The sequence below is a fragment of the Gracilinanus agilis genome, chromosome 1 (genome assembly GCF_016433145.1).
Source record: "Gracilinanus agilis isolate LMUSP501 chromosome 1, AgileGrace, whole genome shotgun sequence".
Lineage (NCBI taxonomy): Eukaryota > Metazoa > Chordata > Mammalia > Didelphimorphia > Didelphidae > Gracilinanus > Gracilinanus agilis.
In genome coordinates, this window is record NC_058130.1 from 713679734 (window position 1) to 713706420 (window position 26687).

General features: G+C 40.6%; 2 protein-coding genes across 2 annotated transcripts in view; both read right to left on the reverse strand.

Moving 5' to 3' along the window:
- The window catches only part of LOC123256635 (long-chain-fatty-acid--CoA ligase ACSBG2-like), a 100776-nt gene extending 79862 nt beyond the window's left edge, over positions 1 to 20914 (reverse strand). The window contains exon 1 of the mRNA XM_044685225.1: positions 20785 to 20914. Within this exon, the coding sequence (XP_044541160.1) occupies positions 20785 to 20914 (130 nt within the window). The remainder of the gene's footprint in view (positions 1 to 20784) is intronic.
- A 2230-nt stretch (positions 20915 to 23144) lies between these two features.
- LOC123232121 (long-chain-fatty-acid--CoA ligase ACSBG2-like) overlaps positions 23145 to 26687 on the reverse strand; it is a 50016-nt gene continuing 46473 nt past the window's right edge. The window contains exons 10-13 of the mRNA XM_044658479.1: positions 26219 to 26436; positions 24703 to 24842; positions 24299 to 24545; positions 23145 to 23218 (exon numbers count right to left, since the gene is read on the reverse strand). Of these exons, the coding sequence (XP_044514414.1) occupies positions 23145 to 23218; positions 24299 to 24545; positions 24703 to 24842; positions 26219 to 26436 (679 nt within the window). The remainder of the gene's footprint in view (positions 23219 to 24298; positions 24546 to 24702; positions 24843 to 26218; positions 26437 to 26687) is intronic.

Genomic DNA, 26687 nt, shown 5'->3' on the forward strand with positions numbered 1-26687 from the left:
TGAAGAAGGAAGGAAGGAAGGAAGGAAAGAAGGAAGGAAGGGAGGGAAGGATAGATGGAGGAAGGAAGGGAGGGAGGGAGGGAGGGAGGAAGGAAGGGAGAAGGAAGGAAGAAAGGAAAGGAGGGAGGGAGGGAGGAAACACTTAATAAGGGCTTACTATATGTGCCAGGCCCCATATTAAGTGCTTTCCAAATGTCTTAGGTGATCCTCACAACAAACCTGTGAGGTAGATGCTGTTATTATTTCCACTTTTTTTTTTTTACAAATGAGAAAACTGAAGTATGCAGATGTTTAGTGATTTGCCTAGGGTTACATATCATATTAAGTGGCTGAAGCTGAATTTGAACACGTCTTTCTGAATCCAGACCTATCCATTGTACCACCTAGCTGTTTCTAGGTAGGTATCTATATAACCCCAAGATTATACCCTTTGCTTTCATGAGTTAGAACTGGGAGAGACTGAACCACTTATCGAGATTCATCACTTCATTGAGAAAACAAGGTAAAATATACGTCTTATGACCTTGGGATAGTAATTTTCTAAGATCCATTTTCCCCATTTGCAAAACTGTTGTTATTTCTTTCTTTCCCAGACCAATGTAGGGAGCTCCCCATTCATAATTATTTGGGCATTTACTAGTCTTAGAGAGTTTCCCAGGGCCCTGAGAGGTTAAATAATCTGTCCAAAGTTGCACCACTCTTATGTCAGAGGTGGGTCTCAAAAATCTAGGACTTCCTGAGCCAATCCTCTATCTCCTGTGCTAGGCTACCTTATCAACCATAAAATAAAAGGGTTAAACGAGATATTCTTTAAGGACCCTTCCAGTGCTATCTTCTATGATCCTATAAAAGAGCATTATAGGACAACATAAGCTTGACAAAGGCTTGCTGTCATTGTTGTTCCCATACCTAGTGAGAAGGAATTAGCTGTTCTTAAAAGAAGTTTAAGCTTTGAGATTGGGTGAATCCTGGTGGCCTTGGTCATGTGTACCCCCTCTTCCAGGGCCTCAGTGCCCTCAGTACCTGTTTCTCCATGGAATGTGACTGGGACACCTGGAACCTCAGGAGGAAAACCTCAGGTTCTCCCTTCTACAAGCTTTGCTCCCTTCACAGGAATGATGGAGTTGGATAGCATCCTTCTTCCTTCCTGGCTTTGTCACTGCTGGTAATCAGAATGCATGGTAGTAATAGGAAGATGAATCACTTTCTGGCCTTTGAAGAGGAACTCATATATACTCTTGGAACTTTCCAGGCCAGCCAGCACTTGTGACATCACTGTGGCCTTTGTCTCCCCAGTCCATCCCATAGTGAGCTACAAGCAGCCCAAGGGGCACAATGGCTCCGGAACAGCTCCTGGATATCTCTTAGCATCACCAGACCCCCTCACCAGAAGACCCTCTGCCTTCTACCAGGTAACTATTACTGAAGAATTCTAGGGTCCCCCAGGTCACATGTCTTTAATGAAAGAGTCAACAAAGTAAATAGAAAGAACTCAGGATTTGGAGCCAGAACATTTGATTTTGAATCCTGACTTCCTGTGTATCCTTGGGCAATTTATTTGTCTTCTCCAGGTCTCAGTCTTCTCATCCATGAAATGGGAGGCTTAGGCATGATGGCCTCAAAGCCTTCTGTTTCTAGATCCTATAAATGAAACAAGAAGTCCAAGACTCAACGATTACGGCAAAGTGACCTAAGATAAATGTCACCTCTAAGATACTGGCCACAAGGGTGTAGTTAAGTCAGATGACCTGCACCAGGGAGATGTGGCCAGGTAGTGGGAGAGACAAGAGATCTGGAAATCCAGTCCCAGTTCTGCTATTAACCCACTATATGATGCTTTCAGGTCACTTTCCCCCTTAGTGCCTTGGTTCCCCCTTTTGGAAAATGGAGATAAAAATACACAGACATGAAAAAAGTGCTTTGTAGATGTTAATGTGCCAGACAGTAATAATATTAGTGATTATCACAGCTCACATTAACATGTTGCTATTGTTGTTCAGTTATTTTCAGTCAGGTCTGATTCTTTGTGATATAAATTGGGATTTTCTTGGCAAAGATACTGGAGTGGTTGGCCATTTCCTTCCACAGGCCCCCCCCTTTTTTTTTGCAGATGAGAAAATGGAGGTAAATAGGGTTAAGTGACTTGCCCAGGGTCACACAGCTAGGAAATATCTTGACCCTAGTTTTGAACTCACAAAGATGAGTCTTCTTGATTCCAAGCCCAGTGCTCTATCCATTATGCCACCTAGCTGCCCACATTAACATGGCACTATATAATTATAAGATATTTTTTATTACTGATGATTTCCTGCCTCAGTCTGTTCCCATTTCAATCCCTCCTTCACCCAATTTCCATAATAGTCTTCCTAATGTACTTCTCTGACTTCAGAACTCCTCTGCAGTGGTCCTCTACACTCTACCAAAGAAAATGTAAATTCCCAATCTTAGCATCTAAGACCCTTCACAATTTGGGCTCATTCAACTTTTCTAGGTTTACCTCCGAGGATTCCCCTGGATACCCAGGATACCCAGTCCAAAGGCATCATTCCCCATTGTCCGCTCTCATCCTGTCCTTTCTTCTTGCATCTGTATTCCTCTACTCATACCATTTCCCATCCAGGGAATACTCTTTCCACAGAATCAAAGAATATCAATTGGAAGGTATCTCAGAGATCCAATCCATTATCTTAAAAATCTTCTCTATATCATGCCCATCAAATGGCCATCTATCTCCAGTAATGAAGAACGCAGTACCTCCTGAGGTAGCATATCCCTCTATGGGACAGCTCTCTTTGTTAAAAATAAAACAGTTTGTATTAGATCTAACCCCAGGCTACCCCTTGACAACTTCTACCCATGATTCCTAGTCGGCCCTCTTGAATTAAGGAGAATAAATTGAATCTCTCCCTCCACGTAACAGCATTTTGAGTACTTGAAGGCAATGATCATGAATGCCTACCCTAGGCTGCTTGGAAACATCCCCATCTCCTCCATCCATTGAAGTCCCTCCCTTCCTCCAAGGTGCAAATGAAGAGTGAAGCCCTTCCCAGAACCTTTCTTTCCCTGCTTCCCCCTTGGGTTAAAGCTATGTCTTCATCAAATCTGGTACCTCTCTGAATCAGTTATTGCTTATATGCCTTTCTCCGCCTTTCATTTATAAACTCCATATTGCAACTCACAGTGAACCTCAAGTCTTAGAACAGATTAGGGACACAATAGTTGCTTCATAAATATTTGACAATTAATTATTCCTAAGAACTGAATACTCTTTGAGTAGGGCGACCCATTCTTCCTCCCAACTTCTCATCAAAAAGCCCCAGGAACAAATCTCAGACTTAGCACTGGAAAGAAACCTTAGAGGTCATTGAGTTCAGCCTCCTTTTCTGAGTCTTGCAAACTGAGATTCAGAGAGTTTCAGTGACTTGCCTAGGATTAAAGGGCAAGCAAGGATCAGCGACAAGATTCAAACCAGTCTTCTTGACTTCCAGCCCAATGCTCTAGCCATCGTACCAACCTATCCATTCAGGGGCACAAGGAACCCTGTTGTGTCCTGATTCGAGCCATACATCCAGAATTCATAGGGCTCCAGCCCCTGTGTTGTTCACTGAGGTGGCATCTGAATGCTCAAGGTGGAAGAAAGCTGGCCGTTTGCCAACAGATCCATGATAGCAAAGCACCTGCAAAGGACTAAGTCTCTAAAGGTTTTAAATCTGGAGGAGAAAGACAAGATCTTCCATGGAGAAAAGACTTAGCCAGTTCAAAAGATAGTAAATAGGAGAGTCAGGGTTTGAACTCAGGAGCCCTCACTCTAAATTCAGGGCTCTTGCCATGAAACTGTGGCTGCTTCTGACAGTATTTCCCAAAAGACAACAGCTTCCCAGAGAGTCAATTCAAAAAGAGGGCTTCAGAAGGCCATCAAAGGGGTGGTCACTGGAGCAGAATTGACTGGCAGAGAGTCACTGCTGAGCAAGGGAGAGTCCCAAGGGAGACACTCATTAATTCCCACAGGGAGCAGCCTGAACCTCACCAGGTTACAGCCTTGGCACATGGTTCTTGGTGGCCATTGGACCTCCTTAAGCTAACCAGATCTTCTGTTGTCTGAGTGATTCCAGGGAACCGGTCTGTAATGCTATGATTTAGAGGCAGTTGTGCTGTCAAAAGAACCTGGTTGGAGGTTCCCTTTGGAGGGATCTTAGGGGACCTGAGTTCTAATCCTAGCTTTGCCACTTACTGCCTAAATGGCCTTATACTCAACTAACCTCACTGGGGCTCAGTTTCCCTACCTGAAAAATGGGAGAGTCAGACTAGACAACAGCTAAGATGATCCAATTTATGATCTCTAGACTTAGGTTTGAATCCCAACAATTGTTAATTCTATAATTCTGAGCAAGTCCCTTTACCACTGCATCTTGGTTTCCTCAGGAAAACAAATTTTTAAAGAAAGGTAATAGTGGGCAGCTGGGCAGTTGGGCAGCTCAGTGGATTGAGAGTCAGGCCTAGAGATGGGAGGTCCTAGGTTCAAAACTGGCCTCAGATACTTCCTAGATGTGTGACCCTGGGCAAGTCACTTAACCCCAATTGCCTAGCCGTTCCTGTTCTTTTACCTTGGAACCAATACATAGTATTGATTCTAAGGGGGAAGATAAGGGCTTAAAAATAAACAAACAAACAAATAAAGTCATATAAATGAGTAAATGACCAAATAAATAAATGAATGAATGAATGGATGGATGGATGGATGAATGAATGAATGGAGGTAATAATACTTATACAATCTACCTTACAAGTTTACAAACCATAAATCCCAGAGAAATGGAAATAATTATCATTGCTCTATCTAGAGAAGGAGCAACAAGGGAGATATGCAAATATAGAAAAGTATATAAATATATACAAGTACATAGAAGTCTTAGTGTAGTTTTAATTTAAGTTGTTAAAGTTCAATAGCAGCTAGGTGGTACGGTGGATAGAGTAAGGCCTGGAGGCAGAAAGACCTGAGTTTAAATTTGATCTCAGACATTTACTAGTTGGGTGACCATGGGCAAGTCACTTAACCCTGTTTGCTTTGGTTTTCTCGTCTGTAAAATGAGCTGGAAAAGTTTGACATGGAAAACCGCTCAAGTGTCTTTGCTGAGAAAACCCCAAATAGGATCACAAAGAGTCAGATACAACTGAAGCAACTGAACGACAACAAAAATTAAAGCTTAAGGCTGCACTAAGACTATTGGGGCATGTGTATATGTGCATATGTGCACACACGGGTTCTTCTCTGTTGGATTTCCCAGTAGAATTAGGATCTGAAGACCTAGGAGGGAGAGCGAGGGAGAGGGAGAGGCAGAGATAGTGCTATTTTCAGTGCTATATTCAAATGCTACACCTGAAAAGGGAGTCAGGCTGCCTTCATGCCTAGCATCAAGGGTGATGCTGACTCCAGTCTTGGTTCTTCAGCTCTTCAGCCACTTAGACAGCAAAAGGCGGTTCTCCTGCTACTAAGGTTAGTAGCCTGGCATTCTTAGCCGTCCCCTTCCCTGGCAAGGTGTAGTTCCCAAGAGTTCATTGGATCAATCCTCACTTTTCAGATGAGGCACTGAGATACAGAGAAGGGAAAGATCTTACCTAAGGGCACACAGAGAGTGGCACTGCTCAAATCGACTCCAATATTCCCAGTAAGGGTCTGATCACATAGAATTTATTTTAATTTTTATTTATTTTAAAACTATTTTTTCCATGTTTGCACGATTCATTTTCTTTCCCTCCTCTCTTCCCCTCCCTCCTTCCCAGAGCCAACAAGCAATTCCACTGGGTTGAACAAATGTTATTTCTTCACACAGAATTTTAAAAAGCATCTATGGAAGAAATGTGGGGACCCGACCCGGATCCCAGGGAAGATAAAACAGAAGACCTAGTTCCCTGCCCTCCTGGAACTCAGAGTCAACAGTAGTAAGGGATAAGCCACCAGCATGGCTCTTTATAGTGCAGGTGTAAGGGTTCTGGGTCCCACAGAGGCACTTGCTTTATTCTAGCATTAAGTTTTCTTTCCAGGAGTTATTGGGTGTTCTCTAGCTAGGTACACCACGAGGTGGCACTCCAAGCTACCTGGTAAACAAGCACATCCTCAGGCTTGCCCTACCCGAGTCTCAGAGCTCTCAGTCATCTTCTCTTTTAGTACCTCAGTCTGAGTTTCTTTAAGGGATAGAAATGATGAAAGTAGCTCATCAGTCTCTCACGACTTGGCTCCTATCCCATGGAGATGCTCAACAATTTCCCCATGCCTAAAATGTTCCCCTCTTTCGTCTCTACCTCTCAGAATCCTAAGAGTCTGGTCTTCCTTCAAGGTGTAACCTCAGATGCCAGCACTGCCTCCAAGAAAACTTGTCCAGTCCCCTGTGCTTTGTTAGTGCCTCTTCTTCGTCATTTTCTTTTATACTGTATTTTTTTAGTGTACATGTTGCATCCCACCCAAGAGAATGCAAATTCCCTTTTTTATATTATTTTTATAAAAAATATATATAATACATAACAAAATTATATTTTTCAAAGATATTTTATTTTATCCCAATTTCCCAATTATGTGTAATAATAATTTTCAATGTAAGTTTCCCAAAATGATAAGATTAAAATTGTCTTCCTCCCTCCTCTTGGAGACAAGCAATTGGATCTGGGTTATACATGTATTATCATGCAAAACCTATTGGTCATTGTTGTAAGACAATACTCAGAAAACCAAAACCTTCAAATAAAATCATAACTAGAGAATGTAAGTTTCTTAAGCAGGGGCTTTTTTTCATCTTTATTTTTATTTCATGGCAGGTCCTTAATAAAAGCAGGTTGAATTGAAAGTCAAGGTGGCACTGAATTGTGAAAGGTCTCGAATGTCTGGCAATGGACTTTAAATTTTGGTAAGTTCTCTGATGTTGGCTCCCCCAAAGCTCAGTTCTCAAAAATCACTGTCACACACAAAACTCACATGGGGACTTCGGATATCAACCAAATTTTTCTTAAACCCAATCTGCTCAGAGACTACTTCTATGCTCCAGGCCCCGTAGAAACAAATATATGGCCAAGTTCCTGACTTCAAAGAGCATGTAGTCTAAAAGGGGTAAGAGAACACTAACAAGCATAACAAAAGCAAAGAGAAAAGGAGGGAATCAAAGTGTCTGAGGATAGTCTGATTTGATCAGTTGGGAGGGACCAAGGGAAATGGACAGTAAGTTCCCATGGAAGGTTTCATGGGCTAGGTAGCAGCTGAACTAGACTGAGAAGAAAGTCAGCAGACAGATAAAGAAGGGAACATGTTCCAACCACAGGGCTAACTTCCCAGATACATCAACCAGAAAGGAATAGAGGAAATCCAGAAATAGCTAATACTCTTTTTGGCTGGAGCACAAAATAGGTGAGGGCAGGTGGCGCAAAATGAGGTTGGAGAAGTAGATGGAAATCAGATTATAGACTACAAGATAATTTTTTATTCATTTATTCATTCATTCATTCATTCGTTTGTTTATTTATTAAAAAACCTTACCTTCCATCTTAGAATCAATACTGGGTATTGCTTCTAAGGCAGAAGAGTGGTTAAGGGCTAGGCAATAGGGGTTAAGGGACTTCCCAGGATCACACAGCTAGGAAGTGTCTGAGGTCACATTTGAACCCAGAACCTCCTGTCTGGGTCTGACTCTCAATCCACTGAGCCACCCAGCTGCCCCCTATTTAATTTTTTGGGCTGATTGGGACCACTTGATAAAACTCTGAATCTATAAATGTACTAGGAAATCATCTGACAGTAGAATCTTCTGTAGGGTAGAAGCTTAAATGGGAGGTCCAGGAGTTTCTATGTTAGCCTACAGAGTCACTGAAGTTATTTGAGAAGAGGAGTTAAGTGGTTGGAAAGACTTTTTCTTAGGAGCTGTATAGCAAACTGAATTGGAGAGCAGGGAAACTAATTTGGAAGTTATTGCAGAGAATAGGGAGGAATAACTAGTCTAGGACAAGCGGGACTTTGTCCCACAGTACTGAATCCCAGGGTTGCTAAGAATACTTTGTAGCCTTGTGGATATTAAAATTAATATGCAAAATACTAAATACTGTATTTATAAATTTTTATTAATAATAAACTAACAAAAGATATTGACCAGCTCATTCCCAAGAGCAAAAAGAGAAAGAGGGAAGAATTACAGCAAATTATATACAAACGTGACCATGCAAACGTGGAGGCGTAGCAGAGATTAAAGGGAATTTTGGGAAATACTAAGGGACTTAATGGAGGATGCAGTCCAAGGTTCAAAATCTCAAAGCCTTTTAACAGCAGAGCAACAACAGAACTTAGTTCTCACTTAGTAAAAACATGTAAGCTGTCAGATGGCTTTCCCCACACCATCCTAATTCTCTCTACCCCTAAAACTTAGAACATACTATACATGTTGCTGTCTAGGCACAAAACTCCTTTTTAAGGCTCTGGTTCAGGTAAGGGATGATAAACAGCTGACTAGCTTGGTGGCACTATGAGGAGAAAGGGACAGATGTAAGAAAATCATAAATAGGAATTAATAACCGAGAAACTCAGAGATTACGCTGAAATTTTCCTTTAGGGATTACCCTTTTCCTTCCCTTCATCAAAAAGATCATCTACAATCCCAGCATCAATTTTTCTGAGCCTTCTGGGTCATCAGGATGGTCAACAGTCTTGGGCCCAGAAATAATTTTCTTTTCTCTGAATTTCTCGCTTAAAGTCAAGGATACCTTTGCCTTTGTTTCCCAAGGTTTCTCCCCATTTCCTCTATCACAACATCTCAGCTTTGGAAGGGACTTTGGAGGTCATCCAACCTGTGGAGCTAAGGCCAAGTGAGACTTAGTGATGTGAGGGTTGGCCAAAGCCTGTAGGTATGTCTTTGGGTAAACCTGAAACCCGTGCTTCTCATTTAGAAAATCAGAGGTGGGGAGGGTGGAACCAAGATGGTGGAGAAGGTACACAGATCCACTTCATCTCTACCAAATTACCCTCTTAACAACTTTGATATAACACTTTAAAACAAATTCTAGAGTAGCAGAATTGACAAAAGAATGGGGCAAAAAAAAAAATTTAACCCCAAAAACTTGAAAAAAGGCCAGTAGAAAAGATCTATATGCACCAGGGTGGAAGTGGAAAACAGACCAATGCACCAAGGCAGATCCCATCACAGCAAGCCAGCACAGTCCTGTGGGGGTGGCTGAATCAGTAGCAAAAGCTTCCAGAGCTCTCAGCCACAGACAGTAAGGGGGGTTGGAGAGTGGGTCAGAAAACTGCTTAAGAGATTGCATGTGTCCCTTTGCTGGCTCTGGGTGCAAGACTGTTGCATTGCCCATATGCAGATCCAGGTTACCTTCCTGGGTCACAGTCCCAGCATGAAAGAGTGAAGAGCAATAGGACATATCAGCACTTGTAGCTGCAGGGGAGCACAAGACCCTGGCCACCGTTTAAAGTGGGAAAAAAGTGCTTGTCCAGACCAGAAGTTAGTTTGGAAGAGGATTAAACACACCTCTCTTTGCATCATACTACCTTGGAAGAACTGAAATCAGTTAGATCCCCAGTGCCAGCTCTAAAGGCAGCTGCATAAAGAACCTGAAGCTTGGAAAAGTGTTACCTTCACCACAGGAAGAGAGAACATTCATCTGTAATAGTTTTTTTTAAGTTAAAAGGCTGGAAGATAAGCAAACAACAACAACAAAGAGAAAGAAACTCAACATAGAAAATTATTTTGGTGGCAGGGAAGGCCAAAACAAACTCAGAAGAAGACAACAAAGTCAATACTGCTGCATCCAAAGCCTCCAAGAAAAATATGAATTGCTCCCAAGACCCCAAAAAAGAATGAATTGGAAGACTTCAAAAAAGGATTTAAAAAATTAAGAGATGTAGAAGAAAAATGGAGTGGAGGGCACAAAGAGAATGATACAGGAAAATCAGGGGAAAAGTCAACAGCTTGGTAAAAGAAGCACAAAAAAATATACCAAAGAACATAATACCTCAAAAAATAGAATAGGCTAATTTATAAAAAGAGGCATAAAAAGCCAATGAAGAGAAGAACTCTGAAAAGGACATACAAAAATTCACTAAAGAAAAAAGCTCTTTAAAAGGCAGAAGTGATCATATGGGGAAAGTGGCAAAGAAACTCACTGAGGAAAAGAACTTCTTATTAAGTAGAATTGGCCAAATTGAAAAAGAGATACAAAAGCTCACTCAAGAAAATCATGCCTTAAAAAATTAGAATTGGGCAATTAGAAGCTAATGACTCCATGAGTCATCAAGAAACAATCAAATTAAAAAAATGAAAAAAGGGGGCAGCTGGGTAGCTCAGTAGATTAAGAGTCAGATCTAGAGAAGGGAGGTGCTAGATAAAAATCTGGCCTCAGACCCTTCCTAGCTCTGTGACCCTGGGCAAGTCACTTAACCCCCTATTACCTAGCCCTTACCACTCTTCTGCCTTAGAACTAATACATAGTATTGATTCTAAGGTGGAAAGTATGGATTTTTTTAATGGGAAAAAAATATAAAATATATAAAATATGGGGCAGCTGGGTAGCTCAGTGGAGTGAGATTCAGGCCTAGAGACAGGAGGTCCTAGGTTCAAACCCGGCCTCAGCCACTTCCCAGCTGTGTGACCCTGGGCAAGTCATTTGACCCCCATTGCCCACCCTTACCAATCTTCCACCTATGAGACAATACACCGAAGTACAAGGGTTTAAAAAAATATATATAAAATATTTCATGGAAAAACAGACCTAGGAAATAGATCCAGGAGAGATCATCTAAAAATTATTGGACTACCTGAAAGTCATGATTAAAAAAAAGTTTAGATATCATCTTTAGATATCATCTGATATTCTAGAAACAGAGGAAAAATAGACATTGAAAGGATCACTAATCACTTCCTGAAAGAGATCCCGAAAAGAAAGCTCCAAGGAATATCATAGCCAAATTCCAGAATTCTCAAATCAAGGAGAAAATATTGCAAGCAGCCAAAAGAAACAATTCAAATATTGTGGCACCACAGTCAGGATAATATAAGCTTTGGCAGGTTCTACATTTTACTTTGAAGGGCTTGGAATATGTTACTCCACAGGGCAAAGGAACTAGGACTTCAGCCAAGAATCATCCACCCAGAAAAAATGAGCATAATCCTTCAAGGAGAAAAATAGATATTCAATGAAATAGAGGACTTTCAAACATTCCTGATGAAAAGACCAGAGCTGAATGTGAAATTTGACTCAAATACAAGACTGAAGAGAAGCATAAAAAAGCAAACAGGAAAGCAAAATCAAGACATTCAATAATCTTAGACTGTTTACATACCTATATTGGAAGAATGATTTTTTTTAACTCCTAAGAATTTTATCATTATTAGGGCAGTTAGAAGGAGAATACATAGACAGAGGTCAAGGGTGTGAGTTGAGAGATAGGATGACATAAAAAAATTAAGGTATGAGAAGAAGGAATGAATTGGGAAAAGAGGGGAAAGGAAAATAGAATGGGGTAAATTATCTCACATAAGAGGCATGAGAGAGCTTTTACAGTGAAAGGGAACATAGGGAAGGTGACAAGAGGAGCATATGAATCTTATTCACATCAGCATTGGCTCAGCTAAGGAAGAACATTTGAGTATTTGGGTATAGAAATCCGATCTTACCCTATAGGAAAGTAAAAAGAGATAAGAGAAGGGATGTGGGGCTGATAGAAAAGAGGGCAAATTGGGGAGGGTGGTGGTCACAAACTAAACAAGGAAATAGGATGAAGAGTAATACAAAGCAATCATAATGGTGCAAAAAGTGTATTAAAGACCTCATTTCTCAAATATAGAGAAATGAGTTGAATGTATAAACATATGCCATCCCCCAATTGATAAATGACTAAAGGATATGAATAGGCAGCTCTCAAAGTAGTTAAAACTCTCTATAGTAATACAAAAAATAGTCCTGAATCTTAGCAAGTAAGCAAAAAGACTTTAATTTTTGGTTTAGGGAAAGATTACCACAAGGGGAAGGTAGAATATTGTCAGCTTTGATTTAATTTGTGTATTTTAAGAGACAGTTGGGAAAATGCTTGATTTAGAAGTTGGGTTCATAGCCCAATTCCTGGCTCTGTATTGCCCATGTGATCATTTCCTTTCCCTCTTTAGATTTGATTTTCAACTGCAAATTAGCAGGACTTGATGGTCTCTTTCAATCAAAAAGATTGAAAAGGTCTTTTCAATGATAAGGTCTCTTGTCATTGAAATAATATCAAAGTGCCTTTCAATGATAAAATACTATAACCCTCTATAATTTCACAAGTGAATGGCAACAGGCCAGTCATGGAGGAGGGGTATCACGTGGAGCAGAGTGTTACCCTGGTATCCATGGACTATTTAATAAAGTGACCCAAGGCAGAATGGCAACTCTAAGATTTATGGAAAGACTAAGTCAATCATGGCCCAGGATGAGACAGCATGTCTCCATGGAAGAAGCCTCCATGTTGTTGAAACCATGGATCCACCAAAGTATTAAAGATGTGAGAATCTGAGAAAAGAAGAAAAATCTCAGGCTGATCTGGGGTTAGAAAAATGTTTTTATATTAAAATTCAGGAAGATATTTGCCAGGATAATATAAGCATATGCCACAGAGGAATCCAAGGTGACTGCTTTCAAGACAAAACCCCAACCAAGAAGAACAGAAACCACAATGGGGAGTCAGCAAAGAAATATTTTATTGATGGTACTGGTGGAAAGCACAGGGATATCCAAGTTCCATCATCTATTTTGGAAGACACAAGTCTCAGGTAGTCTGGTCAAGGAATGACGGCATATTTCCTGAGCTACCTGGTGAAGGTCAGTGTAAGATTTAAATTAATATCCAATAACTTCAAGTATTAATTTTATAAAGTTTATTAATAATCACTTGAAGTAGAATAAAAAGGAAATAGAAGTATAAAAACTGCATTATCTAACAAAACTAAGACCACACGAGTAAGTTCTCCTGCCTGGCTGAAAGCCAGCTTCCACAGTTGCAATCACAGGAAGAGAGAGAGAGGTGAGGCTACACAAAACTTATATCCTCCCTATGTTAGCATATAATATGAGGAGGAACATGGAATGCTGGGAGAGAGAATCCTGGGGAGCAGATTCTAATGCTACAATCCCCATTGTGATTCCATTGGGAAATGAGCAAATAGAAATCTCTCAAATTTACATGCCTAGTTTCCCCATGGAATCACTACAGAAAACCAACATAACTTTAAATATATCTAACTAGAGGTACATACAATATTACACTTTCTAAGGGAAAATTACAATAATTTGGGGATAAGAGGGAAATAAAAGAGAAAGAGAACAAAACTGATTGCTAGGTGCATTGACAAAAAGCCAATTAGGGAGCAGTCCCATTTGGCATAAGAGTATACATTCAAAATAAATATGTTTAACCCCCCACAGTGCAATTTTACTACACCCCAAGGTTCATTCTGGATCTTTTGATGTAGTGTGTGGTTTCTGCAGGCTTCTCTATGGTACTTTCTCCAAACAGCTAACTTTCTTGATTCAGGGAGGTAGCAAGTTTCTTAACCTAAAATTACTCCCGAACAAGAAAATTTTTATAAATCTAGACTTTTATGACAATTATACAATCCCCCGAGGAGGGTGTTGACCAACACATGGATTGTTCAGGGAAACATGGCTAAGTTATGAGGTATGTGAATCAATTGTTAAAAACAAGTCAAAAACACTAAAAAAAAAACCAAATAGAAGAAAAGAACAAAAATCAAAATTAAATAGTATATAAAAATTTTGAGTAAGCAAGAATAAGCCCACAACAAGTCCTAGAATTAATTAGGTCCCAATAAAGTGGATCTATGTCCCATAAACCTGTAGGACCGTTACAGCAATATGCACTTACCCAGTCAGCAGCCAGGACTACAGAAAATTGCCACACTATGAAAGATAAAAAAGGGACTAGATTTTGTAGCCATTGGGAAATAGCATTCCCTGGTTTGATTTTACCTTTGCTAAAAGTATAGGGTTAGGGATAGGGGAGCCAAAATGGCAGCTTTGTCTGAACCTGGAATGGGAAAATCCTGCATCTGACATTGTCAAAGAGCCATTTCCTTGAACCCCAAAACAAGTCCTCTGTCTTGGCATGGATTCTCATCAATCCCACTGGGACTGGTTGGTCTCCTTGACTTTGTGCTTCTTGGCACTGTATAATGGCTCTTTTGTGATCCCTTCTTCTGAAATCAGACAATCAGTAATCAAGTCCTATAATATTTAACAATCAATGACAGGTTTCCACGTCTAAAGCTTTTGAGTATGCATTAATATTAGGGCTAATAGATATTATAAACTTATATAAGTGCAATGTAAAAAAAAAACTATTAATTCTGGTAATATGTGCTTCAAGTACAAAAAATGAAAGGAAAAAGAAAACTCAAATACTCTATTGCATAACAAGGAAAAGCAATAATAAAATTATATATATAGTTGACAACCAGTGACACACTGTTCCCAAGGAGAGGAACAATACAAAGGTTTCTCACCCAAAAATGAGATCCATTTCCTTTTTAACTTGGCCATGATCCACAGTGTGAAGTGCAAATGATTTTTACCAAGTAACAGCTTTTCGAAATGGTAGTACAGCAGCTAATGCACACTCAAGAAGTACCAAGATCCCCCAAAACACAAGAGCTCATTTAATGACAAAAGCAAATAAACACACTATCATTAGGAAATTCACATGAGTCTTTATAGCTACTGAAGCTCATGGATACTTGTCACAAGTTCTCCAGATCTAGCAAATCTTTCAACCTTGGCTGAGATATTTTTAACAAAGTCTTATTACTGCCATAATTCCACAATTTGGCAGGAGAGCCCAGAAAAAAGCCTCTCTACTGCTGATGAAAACCTTTTGGGTCTAAAATTTCACCAAGAATCTAGATCATTCTGGTGTAAAGGTAGAGTAAGCTGTAGAGTTAACAAATATAAAAACCATCCAGGAGTCATCCAGGGGGGTACCTTGCCCTCTAGGGAAACCTTTCCACCTCCTGTATGAGATTGTAACAGCCATAAAAGGCATGCATTTATATGTCCCATCCATTATATTTTTATAAATGGAGAGGTGGGGAATACAATAGTGCTACTGCACTTCACTTCAACTACTAAATGGACCCTTTACTTCTTGTTACAAACAACTCAAAGGTAGGCAAATGATCAGTCAGAAGTGGTGGTGCTACTGGATATCTAAAAATCACTTCTGAAGAACTGTTAAAACCAAAGGTTGTAAACAAGTTGTAACCAGTTTGATGGAGTCCATCCATCATCATCTATGTGACAATTAACAAAGGCAAAAAGGAACAAAAGGTCATTAAGGCAACATGTGACCTCAATGGATCTGGTGACAACCCCAGCATTCATAAGGACCTATGGTTTTGCCAAAGAAAAGAGTTTGTCTAAGTTGTTTATGGACTTTTAAAATGGTATTTTCTCCAGTCCAAACATAGGACAGTACAAATAAAAACAGTGCAAAAGAATATATAGCTAATAGCCAAAACACAGTAACAGAAAGTGACATGATGTAACAGAATATTATAAATGAAATTAATATGTAAACTTAAAAAATTCAGTCTTAAAGCAAACAATCAGCAAATACAATATATGTAATAGGATACAGGCACTGAATTCAAGAGTCCTTTTCTCCAATTCTGATAGCTGTGTTAAAGAGACTTCTTCACTATTTGGAGGGGAACAAACTGGAACAGTTAACATCAATAAAACAATGGAGTCTAAAAAGGTTTAAAAATTCACCTCCAGACTTCCTTCCCCTCCAGATTCCTTTGGTCACATCTCTGGAGTTTCCCATACCTGCACTGGGCATAGTGTGGATGAGCCCCATATTGGATGTGTTGTAGAGACTGGGCAGGCCAAAATGGCAAGGAGGTAAAGGGAGATGAATCTCCCCCCTGAATCTCAGGATTACTCAAGCTAATAGCAAGAACAAGTACATCCAGGAACAGTAGGAAGAAAAGACATCCTAAAACTTTGATAATGCGCTGCTCTTTCATAGAGTAGGCCATGCTTGCAAATCTACTTCCTGTTTATAGGTGACACTAGCCTAGTATGTACTGGCTAGGAGTAAAGTTAAGAGGTTTGGAAGAGTAACCTTCCTTCCCCTCCCCCAGGGGTAAAAAAAGCCAGGAAGACATTTGCTTCCAGTGCCACAAGGGCAGGGAGTTAAGAGGGTGGAAGTGTTTCCTCAGGTAAAAGCCTTTAGGAGGCTAACTATATTGCCCAAGAGAAACACCTGGACTTCCAAGGCAGCAGCAAGCACTCAGGTGTTAGCAATGCAAGGGAAAGAGGGATTTATACCTCAGCCTCTGTGCAGAAAATGGTTTGCAAGGACCCCTAGCCAGTCAAACATGGCAGGCAGCAATAGCAACAACAGCAGCAGTAGTGGGAGAAGGCTTTTTAAACTAATCTGTCTTTAAAATATGCTCTACAACTTAGAGTTCTAAACTCCAGACTTCTGTCACCACATGTAAGATTTAAATTAATATCCAATAACTCCAAGTATTAACTTTATAAAGTTTATTAATAATCACAAAGTAGAAGGAATAAAAAGGAAATAGAAATATAAAAACCTAATTATCTAATAAAAATAAGACCATGTGAATAACTTCTCCTACCTGGCCCAAAGCCAGCTTCCACAGCTGTGATCACAGGAAGAGGGAGGTGGGATTACACAAAATTTATATACTTCCTATGTTAGCACATAAAGTGAGAAGGAACATGGAATGCTGGGAGAGAGTCCTGGGGGAGCAGATTCTAATTACACACCAGCTTTGTCTTCTGGCAAGATCCCTCCAAAATGACCAAGTCCTCTGCCAAGCCATCTGTTATCTGGTATCACTCACTGAACCTCTCAAAAGCCAGAGGCCTTTTGCTCAGCAAGGTATTCCAATCTGCTGGATCCAGGCTTTCACAAAGGGTATGGATGCACTTACCAGGTCTAGTACAGAGTGGACAGTGCTATACCTGAGAGGTGTAAGATTTAAATTAATATCCCCAAACTCCAAGTATAATATTTTATAAGATTTATTAATATCATTTGAAGTAGAAGAAATAAAAGAAACAAAATTAGAAAGCCTAAGTAAAGAACATGTGGGTAAAATTCTCCTGCCTCACTCTCACCCAACCTCTACAGTCACATTTCTGGGAGAAAAGAGTGTGGTGGGTTCACACAAAAACTTTATCTCCAAAACATAAGGATGTAATATGAGAACAAAAGTGGGATGCTGAGAGAGAGAGTCCTGGGGTACAAATCCTAATTACACAATCCCCACTGTGATTCCATTGGGAAATGAGCAAATAGGAATCTCCCAGATTTACATGCCTAGTTTCCCCAATGAATCAGTACACTTAACCAACTTAAATCTCTAAAGATATCTAACTAGAGGTACATACAACATTGAATTTTCTAAGGGGAAATTACAATAATTTGGGGATAAAAGGTAAATAAAAGAGAGAACAAAACCAATGTTAGGTGCATTGACAAAAAGCCAATAAGAGGGCAGTCTCCTTTGGCATAAGTGTATACATTAAAAATAAATGCATTCAACCACCCACTGTTCAATTTCACTACATCCCAAAGTTCATTCTGGATCTTTTGGTGGAGTGTGTGGTTTCTGCAGGCATCTTCATGGCGCCTTTTCCAAACAGTTTACTTTCTTGATTCAGGGAGGTAGCAAGTTTCTTCTTATCCTAAAATTACTCTCAAAAGAATTTAAACTTTGCATTATAGGACAATAATACAATCCCCCCTGAGGAGGATGTTGACCAACACACGGATCACCCAGGGATACATAACTGAATTATGAGGCATATGAAATCAACTGTCAAAAGAAAATAAAAAACATAAAAAATTCAAATAAAAGAGAAAAAGTGACTTCTGGATGAAAATAAAATATCAAAGTATCATGTGTAAAAATTCAAAGGAAGGAAAAATAAACCTATAACAGGTCCTAGAATCAGGGCCCAATTAAAGTGATTTATGTCCCACAAGCCTTTGGTAGCAATTATGCACTTACCCAATCAGCAGCCAATGTAGAAAATTGCCACACTATGAAAGAGAGAGGACTAGATTTTTGAAGCAAAAACGGAAATATCATTCCCTGGTCTGATTTTACCTTTGCTCTCAGGGATAGGGGAACCAAAACGGCAGCCAAACTGAAGTACTTGGTAGAAGTCTGGCTCTGGCTCTGGCATGGGGAAATTCTGTGTCTGATGTTGTCAATTAGTCGCTTCCTCGAACCCCAAAATAAGTTCAAGTCCCCAGTCTTGGTGCAGAATCTCATTAATCCCACCAAGATTGGTTGGTTTCCTTGACCTTGTGCTCCTTGGCAATGTGCAGGTTAACTTTGTGCTCCTTGACAATGTGCAGTGGCTCTTTTGTGCTCCCTTCTCCTGGAATCAGACACGATCATTAATCAAAATCACATAATATTTAACAATCAATGGCAGGTTTCCATAGTCTAAACCTTTTGGGTATGCACTGACATTGGGGCATTTTAAACTTATCTTAGTGAAAAAAAAAATTAACACTGGTAACGTGCTTCAAATACAAAAAATGAGAGAAAAAAGAAAACTCAAGTATTCTATTGCACATACAAGGAAAAACAAATTTTTTAAAAATAAAAAATATATAGTTCACAATCAGTGACACACTGTTAGCCAAAGAGAGGCACAATACAGAGGTTTCTCACTCAAAAATGAGATCCATTTGCTTTTTAACTTGACCATGATCCACAGTATAAGTGCACATGATTTTCATGAAGTAACAGCTTTTTAAAACAGTAGTACAGCAATTAATGCATATTCAAAAAAGCACCAAATCACAAGAGCCCAGTTAATGACAACAGCAAACAAATCTGCTATCATTAGGATTCACATGAGTTGTTGTGTCAAATTTTTAAAAACCTTTGAAGCTCATGGATACTTATTAGAAGTTCTTCAGATCTAGTCAATCTTTCAACCTTGGTGAAAATATTTCTAATAAAGTCTATTACTTCCATCATTCCAAAATGTGGCAGGAGAAACCAGAAAAAAAAATCTCTGTACTGCTAATGAAAACCTTGTGGGTCTAAAATGTCACCAAGAATCTAGATCATTCTGGTGGAAGGGTAGAGTAAGTGGAAGGGTTACAAAGCCCCCTGGGAAAACCTACCCACCTCCTGAATGAGATTATAACCCATCATGGGGTAACTAAGCCTCTTGGTTTGGGAAACTTCTCTCCTCTGGTATGAGACTGTAACAGCCATAAAAGGCATGTATTTATATGCCCCATCCATTGCAATGTGGAGACAAGGAACACAATAGTGAAAATCTCTTCTGATATCTCATCCATTACATTTTTATAAGTGCAGAGGTTGGGAATACAACAATGCTACTGCACTTCAACTACTAAATGAACCCTTACCTCTTGTTACACACAAGTCAAAGGTAGGCAAATGATCAGTCAGAGGTAATGATGCTCCTAAGATATCTGAAAATCACTTCTGAAGACCCCTTAAAATCAATTGAGATTTTTAGCACATTAAATTCTCCAAAGATTGTATACAGGTTGTAACCAATTTGATGAAGTCCATCCATCATCATCTATGTGACAATTAACAAAGGCAAAAAGGAACAAAAGGCCATTAAGGCAACATGTGACCTCAATGGATCTGGTGACAAACCCAGGATCCATAAGGATCTATGGTTTTGCCACAAAAGGTTTGTCCAAGTTGTTTATGGTCTTTTATAATGGTATTTTCTCTAGTCCAAGCATAGGACAGTACAAATAAAAACAATGCAACAGAATATATAGCTAATAGCCAAAGCATAGTAACAGAAAGTGACATAATGTAACAGAATATTATAGATGAAGTTAATATATAAACTTAAAAAACAAAATTAAATCTTAAAGCAAACAATCAGCAAATGTAATATATGTAACAGGATATAGGCACTGAATTCAAGAGTCCTTTTCTCCAATTCTGATAGCTGTGTTAAAGAGACTTCTTCACTATTTGGAGGGGAACAAACTGAAATAGTTAACATCAATAAAACAATGGAGTCTGAAAAGTCTTAAAATTCACCTCCAGATCTTTAAAGTTCCTTCCCCTCCCCAGTATCATCATCCGTTTAGATTCCTTTAGTCACATCTCTGGTTCCCCATACCCACACTGGGCACAGTGTGGATGAACCCCATATTGGATGTGTTGCACAGGCTGGGCAGGCCAAATGGCAAGGGGGTAAAGGAAGATGAATCTCCCCCTGAATCTCAGGATTACTCAAGCTAATAGCAAGGACAAGTGCATCCAGGAACAGTAGGAAGAAAAGACATCCTAAAACTTTGGTAATGCACTGCTCTTTCATAGAGTAGGCCATGCTTGCAAATCTACTTCCTAGTCATAGGTAGCACTAGCCTAGTATGTACTGGCTAGGAGTAAAGTTAAGAGGTTTGGAAGAGTAACCTTTCTTCCTTCCCCCTCTCCCCCACCAAGGAATAAAGCCAATGGCCCTGGGACACTTCAGTCCCCACCCCTACAGCCAGGAGCATGGAAGCCTCCCTGGGTTAGCCAGGCTGGAGTTGGGGTGAATAGCATGGAAAGGCTGCTTCACGCTATGTTCCCCTGCTAAAAAGCTGTAAACACAGGTTTGAGACCCACATGGTTATAGGGAGGGGTAGCCCAAAGGATTTGGATCTCACCCTTCTGGCAGGAAAAAGAAGGTGCTTCCAAACAGCTCTCAGACCTTCGGGCAAACAGCAATGGTGGGTAGGCTGCGGCGGGAGCGAGGGGAGTGACAGCATGAACTGCAGTAGCTTGCGGACAGCAGAAATGGCGATGGGAGGACAGGCAGCTGAAGGCTTGGCTCCTCCCATGGGTGGGTCCCCACCAAAAAGAGTCCCGCAGAGGGGGAGGGTGAAAGGGCAGTAGCAGAGAGGAAACGTGTTTTTTTCTTTTTCAAAATAATCTACTTCCTATCTTTACTCAAAAGCTATCTTAAAAGATGAACAAGGATTCTATCTCTTTGTGGCTTGCCAGAAATGAAAGGTTTGAATTAATATCCAATAACTCCAAGCATAATATTTTATAATATTTATTAATAATCACTTGAAGTAGAAGAAATAAAAGAAACAAAATTAGAAAGCCTAAGTAAAGAACACAAGGGTAAAATTCTCCTGCCTCACTCTCACCCAACCTCCACAGCCACGTTTCCGAGAGAAAAGAGCAGAGTGGGGTCACACAAAAACTTTATCTCCAAAACGTAAGGACATAATGTGAGAAAGTGGGATGCTGGGAGAGAGTCCTGGGGTACAAATCCTAATCACACAGAGGTGAGAATACCTGAATTCAAATCTAGCCTCAGATACTTGCTATATGTCCCTGCTTTAGTTGCCTCATCTATAAAATGGGAAATCAAATAAGACAATTCTTTACAAGCCATCAAACCTTCTAAAGATGTTAGCAATCACAGCTGTTATAATATTCACTTACTATAGCTACAAAGGAAAGGCTGGGGATTTCTGTGGGCTTCTGCTGCTTTTAACAGGCAGATAAACCTAGCCACAACTTCAATTCTTTTTTTTTTTTTAAACCCTTACCTTCTGTTTCAGAATCAACACTGTGTATTGATTTCAAAGCAGAAAGGAAAGTGGTAAGGGTCTTGTCCAGGGTTGCCCAACTAGGAAGTCCACATTTGAGGCCACATTTGAATCTAGGATCTTCTGTCTCTAGTCTTGGCTCTCAATCCACTGAGCCATCTAGCTGTGCCCCACAACTTCCTTTTCAAAAATTTCATCAACATCTAATTAGGAGTTGGTTGGACCTCATCAAACTTTCCTGATCATAAAATGGGGGCTGTAAGTCAAAAGCTAGATGCTGTCTAGTTCAACCCCATCATTTCACAGTTGAACATAGCTAGTCGGCATCCAAAGTGTGGAATGGAGAACTGATGCCCTACTTAAGAAGGGCAGTGGGAAAGAAGCAGCATCTTTGCAGCCTAAAAGCCCAAGTTGGAATTTCATATCTGTCACTTATGTTCGTCACCTTTGGACAAATGACTTTTTCTGGTCTCTAGTTTTGCCTTATCTATAAAATGATTGATCATCAAATCTCTTTTAACTCTAAATCTAAGATTCTATGTAAAAAATGTAACCTGTACACAAGCACCCATACCTAGCAATCCCACCAGCTTACATCCCTGAAATGGCCCCTTATTCCACACTCCACTTTATGTTTGGTGGATTCCAGGTAGGGAGTAAAATCCCTGAACTGTACAGTGGGGTTATATTATGGAGACAAGAGTCTATGGGATGGGGCAATAATTGTAATCAGCTACCAATTCATGGATTCGCCAGTTTATGATCCCTGGCTCAGCTGTCTCACTGATAAAATAAGGCTGGTCTGATTTACCATGGCTCCTATCTGAGCAAGGACCAGGAAGAGGCAGAGGGGCTGAGTCACCCATAAGGATATCAGTTCTGCAAATTGTAGCCTACTGACTGCTACCTACCAAGAATCTGAAAGGATCACTCATTGAGCTGGTAAGAGTGAGAAGAGAGGGGAGGAGGAGGGATTCCTGTTTACCTTTTGGGATGCTATGACCTCCCTTCTTCCCCTAGATGTGCCCTGAGAATGCTGGAAAAGGAAGTTTGTGTGTTTAGTGTACTCAATACAAGAGAGGCCCATACCCATATCCCTACCCTCTCCTTACTGGATGCAGGCAGACAAGGTATTTGACATCCAATGCTGAAAAACTTTGGTAAAAAATAAATGAATTGGACAGTCTCTAACCCAAGATCTCCCCATGGAAAGAAAGTGGGGAAGGGTGGAGGTACCTGGATCCACCTGCCCAAAGCCCAGATTCTCAAGCTCAAGGAAGTTACTCAGACCACATGGAGGACTAAGCACCCAGAGATATAATGGATTGTATACAAATAAGAAAACTCTCTTCATTCACTCTCAGAGAAGGATGTCCCACAGATGGGCACATGGACAGAGACTCATCAGTGCCAGTCTGTAGGATTGGAAATGTTCATTGCACAGCCTACCAAGCTGAAAAAATTTGATGTTACAGTGATGGGCAGCCCCCCGCCAGTTGGCCTGAATCTATTGGTAGAAGCTCTGGATCTCTCGTTCGTACATTTTGGACACCATGGGCCTCTTCAGTTTTGTGGTGGGACCTACGAGAGAAAAGTTAGACATACTAGGCTTTTCCCCCACTGAGGTGAAGTGGAAATTGCTGCTAGGGAAAGTCAGATTTGGGGCCAGGAAAAGATGCCTTGGAACAGGGTCTCATAACCCTCCAGGTCAGATGGCAAGACTTGGGAGTCAGGAGACTCAGATCCCAATCCTGGCTCTTCCTAATCTATGAAATGGAGGCATAAAAAACCTCTACCTGCCTTCCCTCTTTGCTGGTGGAGAAGATGCTTGTATAAATGTTGAAGTGTCCTATAAAGAAAGATAATGACTACAGGGGATGAGAGAAGCAGTGAGTAATCTTAAGGGGCTTGGTAAATATGTGGTCCCCTTTCCTAAGGCAGAAAAGGGGGGGGATGTAGGTGAAAGGGGAGACTGATTGGATTAGTTAAGGAAAAGGAATCTTTCATTCACCCATGCTATAATGGAAAGGGTAATAAATGACTCAAGAGCAAAATTTCCTAATCCGGAGTCTAGGAACTTTTTTTTTTTAATTTTCTGAAAACATATTTCAAAAGAATTGGTTCCCTTTGTAATCATATGTATTTTATATTGTGCTTGTACAAATGTGATTCTGAAAAGGGATTGATAGATAAGCTTTCAAACTACCAAAAGGATCCAGGACACAAAAAAGGTAATGAACCCTTGCTTTATAGTCAAGAGACCTTCACCTTCCCAATGCTCAGTTTCAACTCTAAAATGAGAACACTATAGAGGATGTGATTCCGAGGTCACTTCTAGCTTTAGAGCTGTGACCCCAAGTGTTTTGTGTTTGTTGGGGGTAAGGAGGGTGAAGGCCTTTCCCTATACCCACACATCCTCACTACTCTAGGCATAGCTATGCTAGAATCTCAGGTCCCAAGGAGGATATTGGCCCAGCCACAAGGAAAGAATGGAAGAAGTCAATGCCCAGTTAAGGGGCTATTTAGAGTACTTGGGCTTGCCTAAGTTTTAGGAAGCTTATCCAACCGAAATATCCCCCGAAATCCACATCCCTTCTCCTATGCCCTCTTCACACCCCACTCCATACCTGGCCCAAAGAATCCCATACAGCCTTTGCTTACCCAGCTCCCCACCAAAGATGGAGAAGTCTTTTCTTAATATCATCCACTTTTGGATCTTCTGGGCATTGGAGACGGCCTCTCTGTTGACAGCTGCAATGCCCTTCTCAATGGCGGCATAAACAAGTTGATCTCTGCCACCTACAATGTCTGACACTTTTCTTGAAGAGCTGCCCAATTTCCGGCAAAAATCTATGACTTCAGGTGTAAGCTCATCTTCAGGTTCACCTGTGTCTAGGTTGATCTGGCACTGTTGAAGAAAGAGATACCAATGGCCATTCTCCCTCTTGCTCCTGAAATTACCCTAAATGTCCTCAAAAGAAATCCATTTTGGGAGCCAGAGACTGTGGGATTTCCATCTTGGGTCCCAGTGCCCTAAAATCCCCATGCCCTACAGTCAAAGTTACCTTAAGGGTTAAGAGCATGCTGAGAAATTTGGCTTTGTCCCCCACCAACATGGCATAGCTGATGATTGGTATCTTCTCCTTGACCAAGTCCTCAATGGGGACAGGAGCAATATTTTCCCCTCCAGCAGTAATGATGAGCTCTAGAAAAAAGCAGTGAGTTTTCTTCCAATATCAAGAAGTCCAGGATCAAGTTAAAAAGGACAAAAGAAACATCTGCTGCACAAAATTGAACTTAGATCAAAATCAGGAACCATAATATTCATCATCATCATCATCATCATCATCATCATCATCATAAATAGCTAACATTTATATAGCATCTACTATGTGCCAGCCTTGTGCTAAGTGCTTTACAAATATTTTATTTGTTCCTCACAATCCTGGGAGGTAGGTGCTATTATTAACCTCATTTTACAGGTTAGAAACTGAAGAAAACAGAGGTTAAATGACTTGCCCAGGCTCACACAGCTAATAATTGGCTAATGTTGGATTTGAGCATAGGAGCAGCCAGGTGGGCCTAGAGTCAGGAATACCCAAGTTCAGATGTGATCTCAGAGGCATTTCCTAAGCTGTGTGACTCTGAGTAAATCACTTAACCTTTGTCTGCCTCCGTTTCCTCATTTTTGAAACCAAAGGAAAAAAATGGATTTAAAGTGAGGCAGGTTGCACAGTTATCGGCCCCATTCTCTCTTCCAGAGTCATCAAAGTCCAGTGGCAAGACATAAAGATGACAGGTGATGGCTAGGGACAGTGGATGACAGTGGCATCTTGGATGTCTGATCAAGCTCTAAGTACTCCATAGTACCTGCTTCAGCCACCTTTATGGCTATTGGAATAAATAGTTCTCATCCACTCATTCCACCGAGGGAAGTCTTAACATGTTTGGGGTAGACACTCCACCTAACTTGCCAATAGTTTTGTGGCCTGACCCATCCATTGCCTGGTTTAGTTCATCTGTGGAGATGGTTTATTGGGCTGTGGCTTCTGGCCATGCTATAGCTTCTTGGAGCCAGCCCTGAAAAGAGCTCAGTAAGGCCTCACACTAGAGTGCTAGTCCCCCTTGAGGACCCCAAAAGAATACCACACTGTATAATAATGTACAATGTTCTTTATTATTACTGTATTTAATGTTAATAATATCTTACTGTGTTTAACAATTGAACTTTATTATCATAAATTAAACTACTTTTACATACAGGATTAGTTGGTATGCATTTATATCTATAGTTTCAGTCATCTGCGGTAGATCTCGGAAAATGTCCCTCACAGATATGGGGGGCCCAGAGTTGGCAAAGGGATAAAAGTAAATATCTATAAAATGCTTAGCACAGTGCCTGGTATATAGTAGGAGGTTAATATTTACTTTCTTCCATCCATCAATCCTTCCTTCTCCTTCCTTCCTCTTCCTTCCCTTCTATCTTTCCTTACTTCCTTCTTCTCTTCATTCCCCCCCCCTCCATCCTTCCCTCTTTCTGTCCCTTCTTTTTTCCTTCTTTCCCTCCCTCCCATGGGTTACCTTTGATCCTGCCTGTGATGTAAAGGAAGCCAAGGGCATCCAGTTTCCCAAGATCCCCAGAATGGAGCCAGCCGAATTCATCAATAGCCTCCATCGTCTTGTCTTCCATGTCCAGGTAGCCCATGAAGACGTGGCGGCCCCAGAAGCAGACTTCCCCAACACCATCAGGGTCTTTCTTGGCCAACACATTCTTACAACCATTCATCACCTGCCCACAACTAAGAGAAGACAGGAACACATTTATAAACAAGTTCCCTTTAGTCAAATCACCAACTCGAGCCTAGAGAAAGCAAGGCGGGGGAATGGGGAAGGCTCTGACCTTGAGTCAGAAGGGAAAGAAGCAAATCCCATCTCTGCCATTTACCCAACTTGTGACCTTGGACAAGTCAATTTTCCTCTACAGGCCTGTTTCCTCTTCTACAAAATGGGGATAATAATTCTTGTGCTACATGTATAACCAATATCAAAT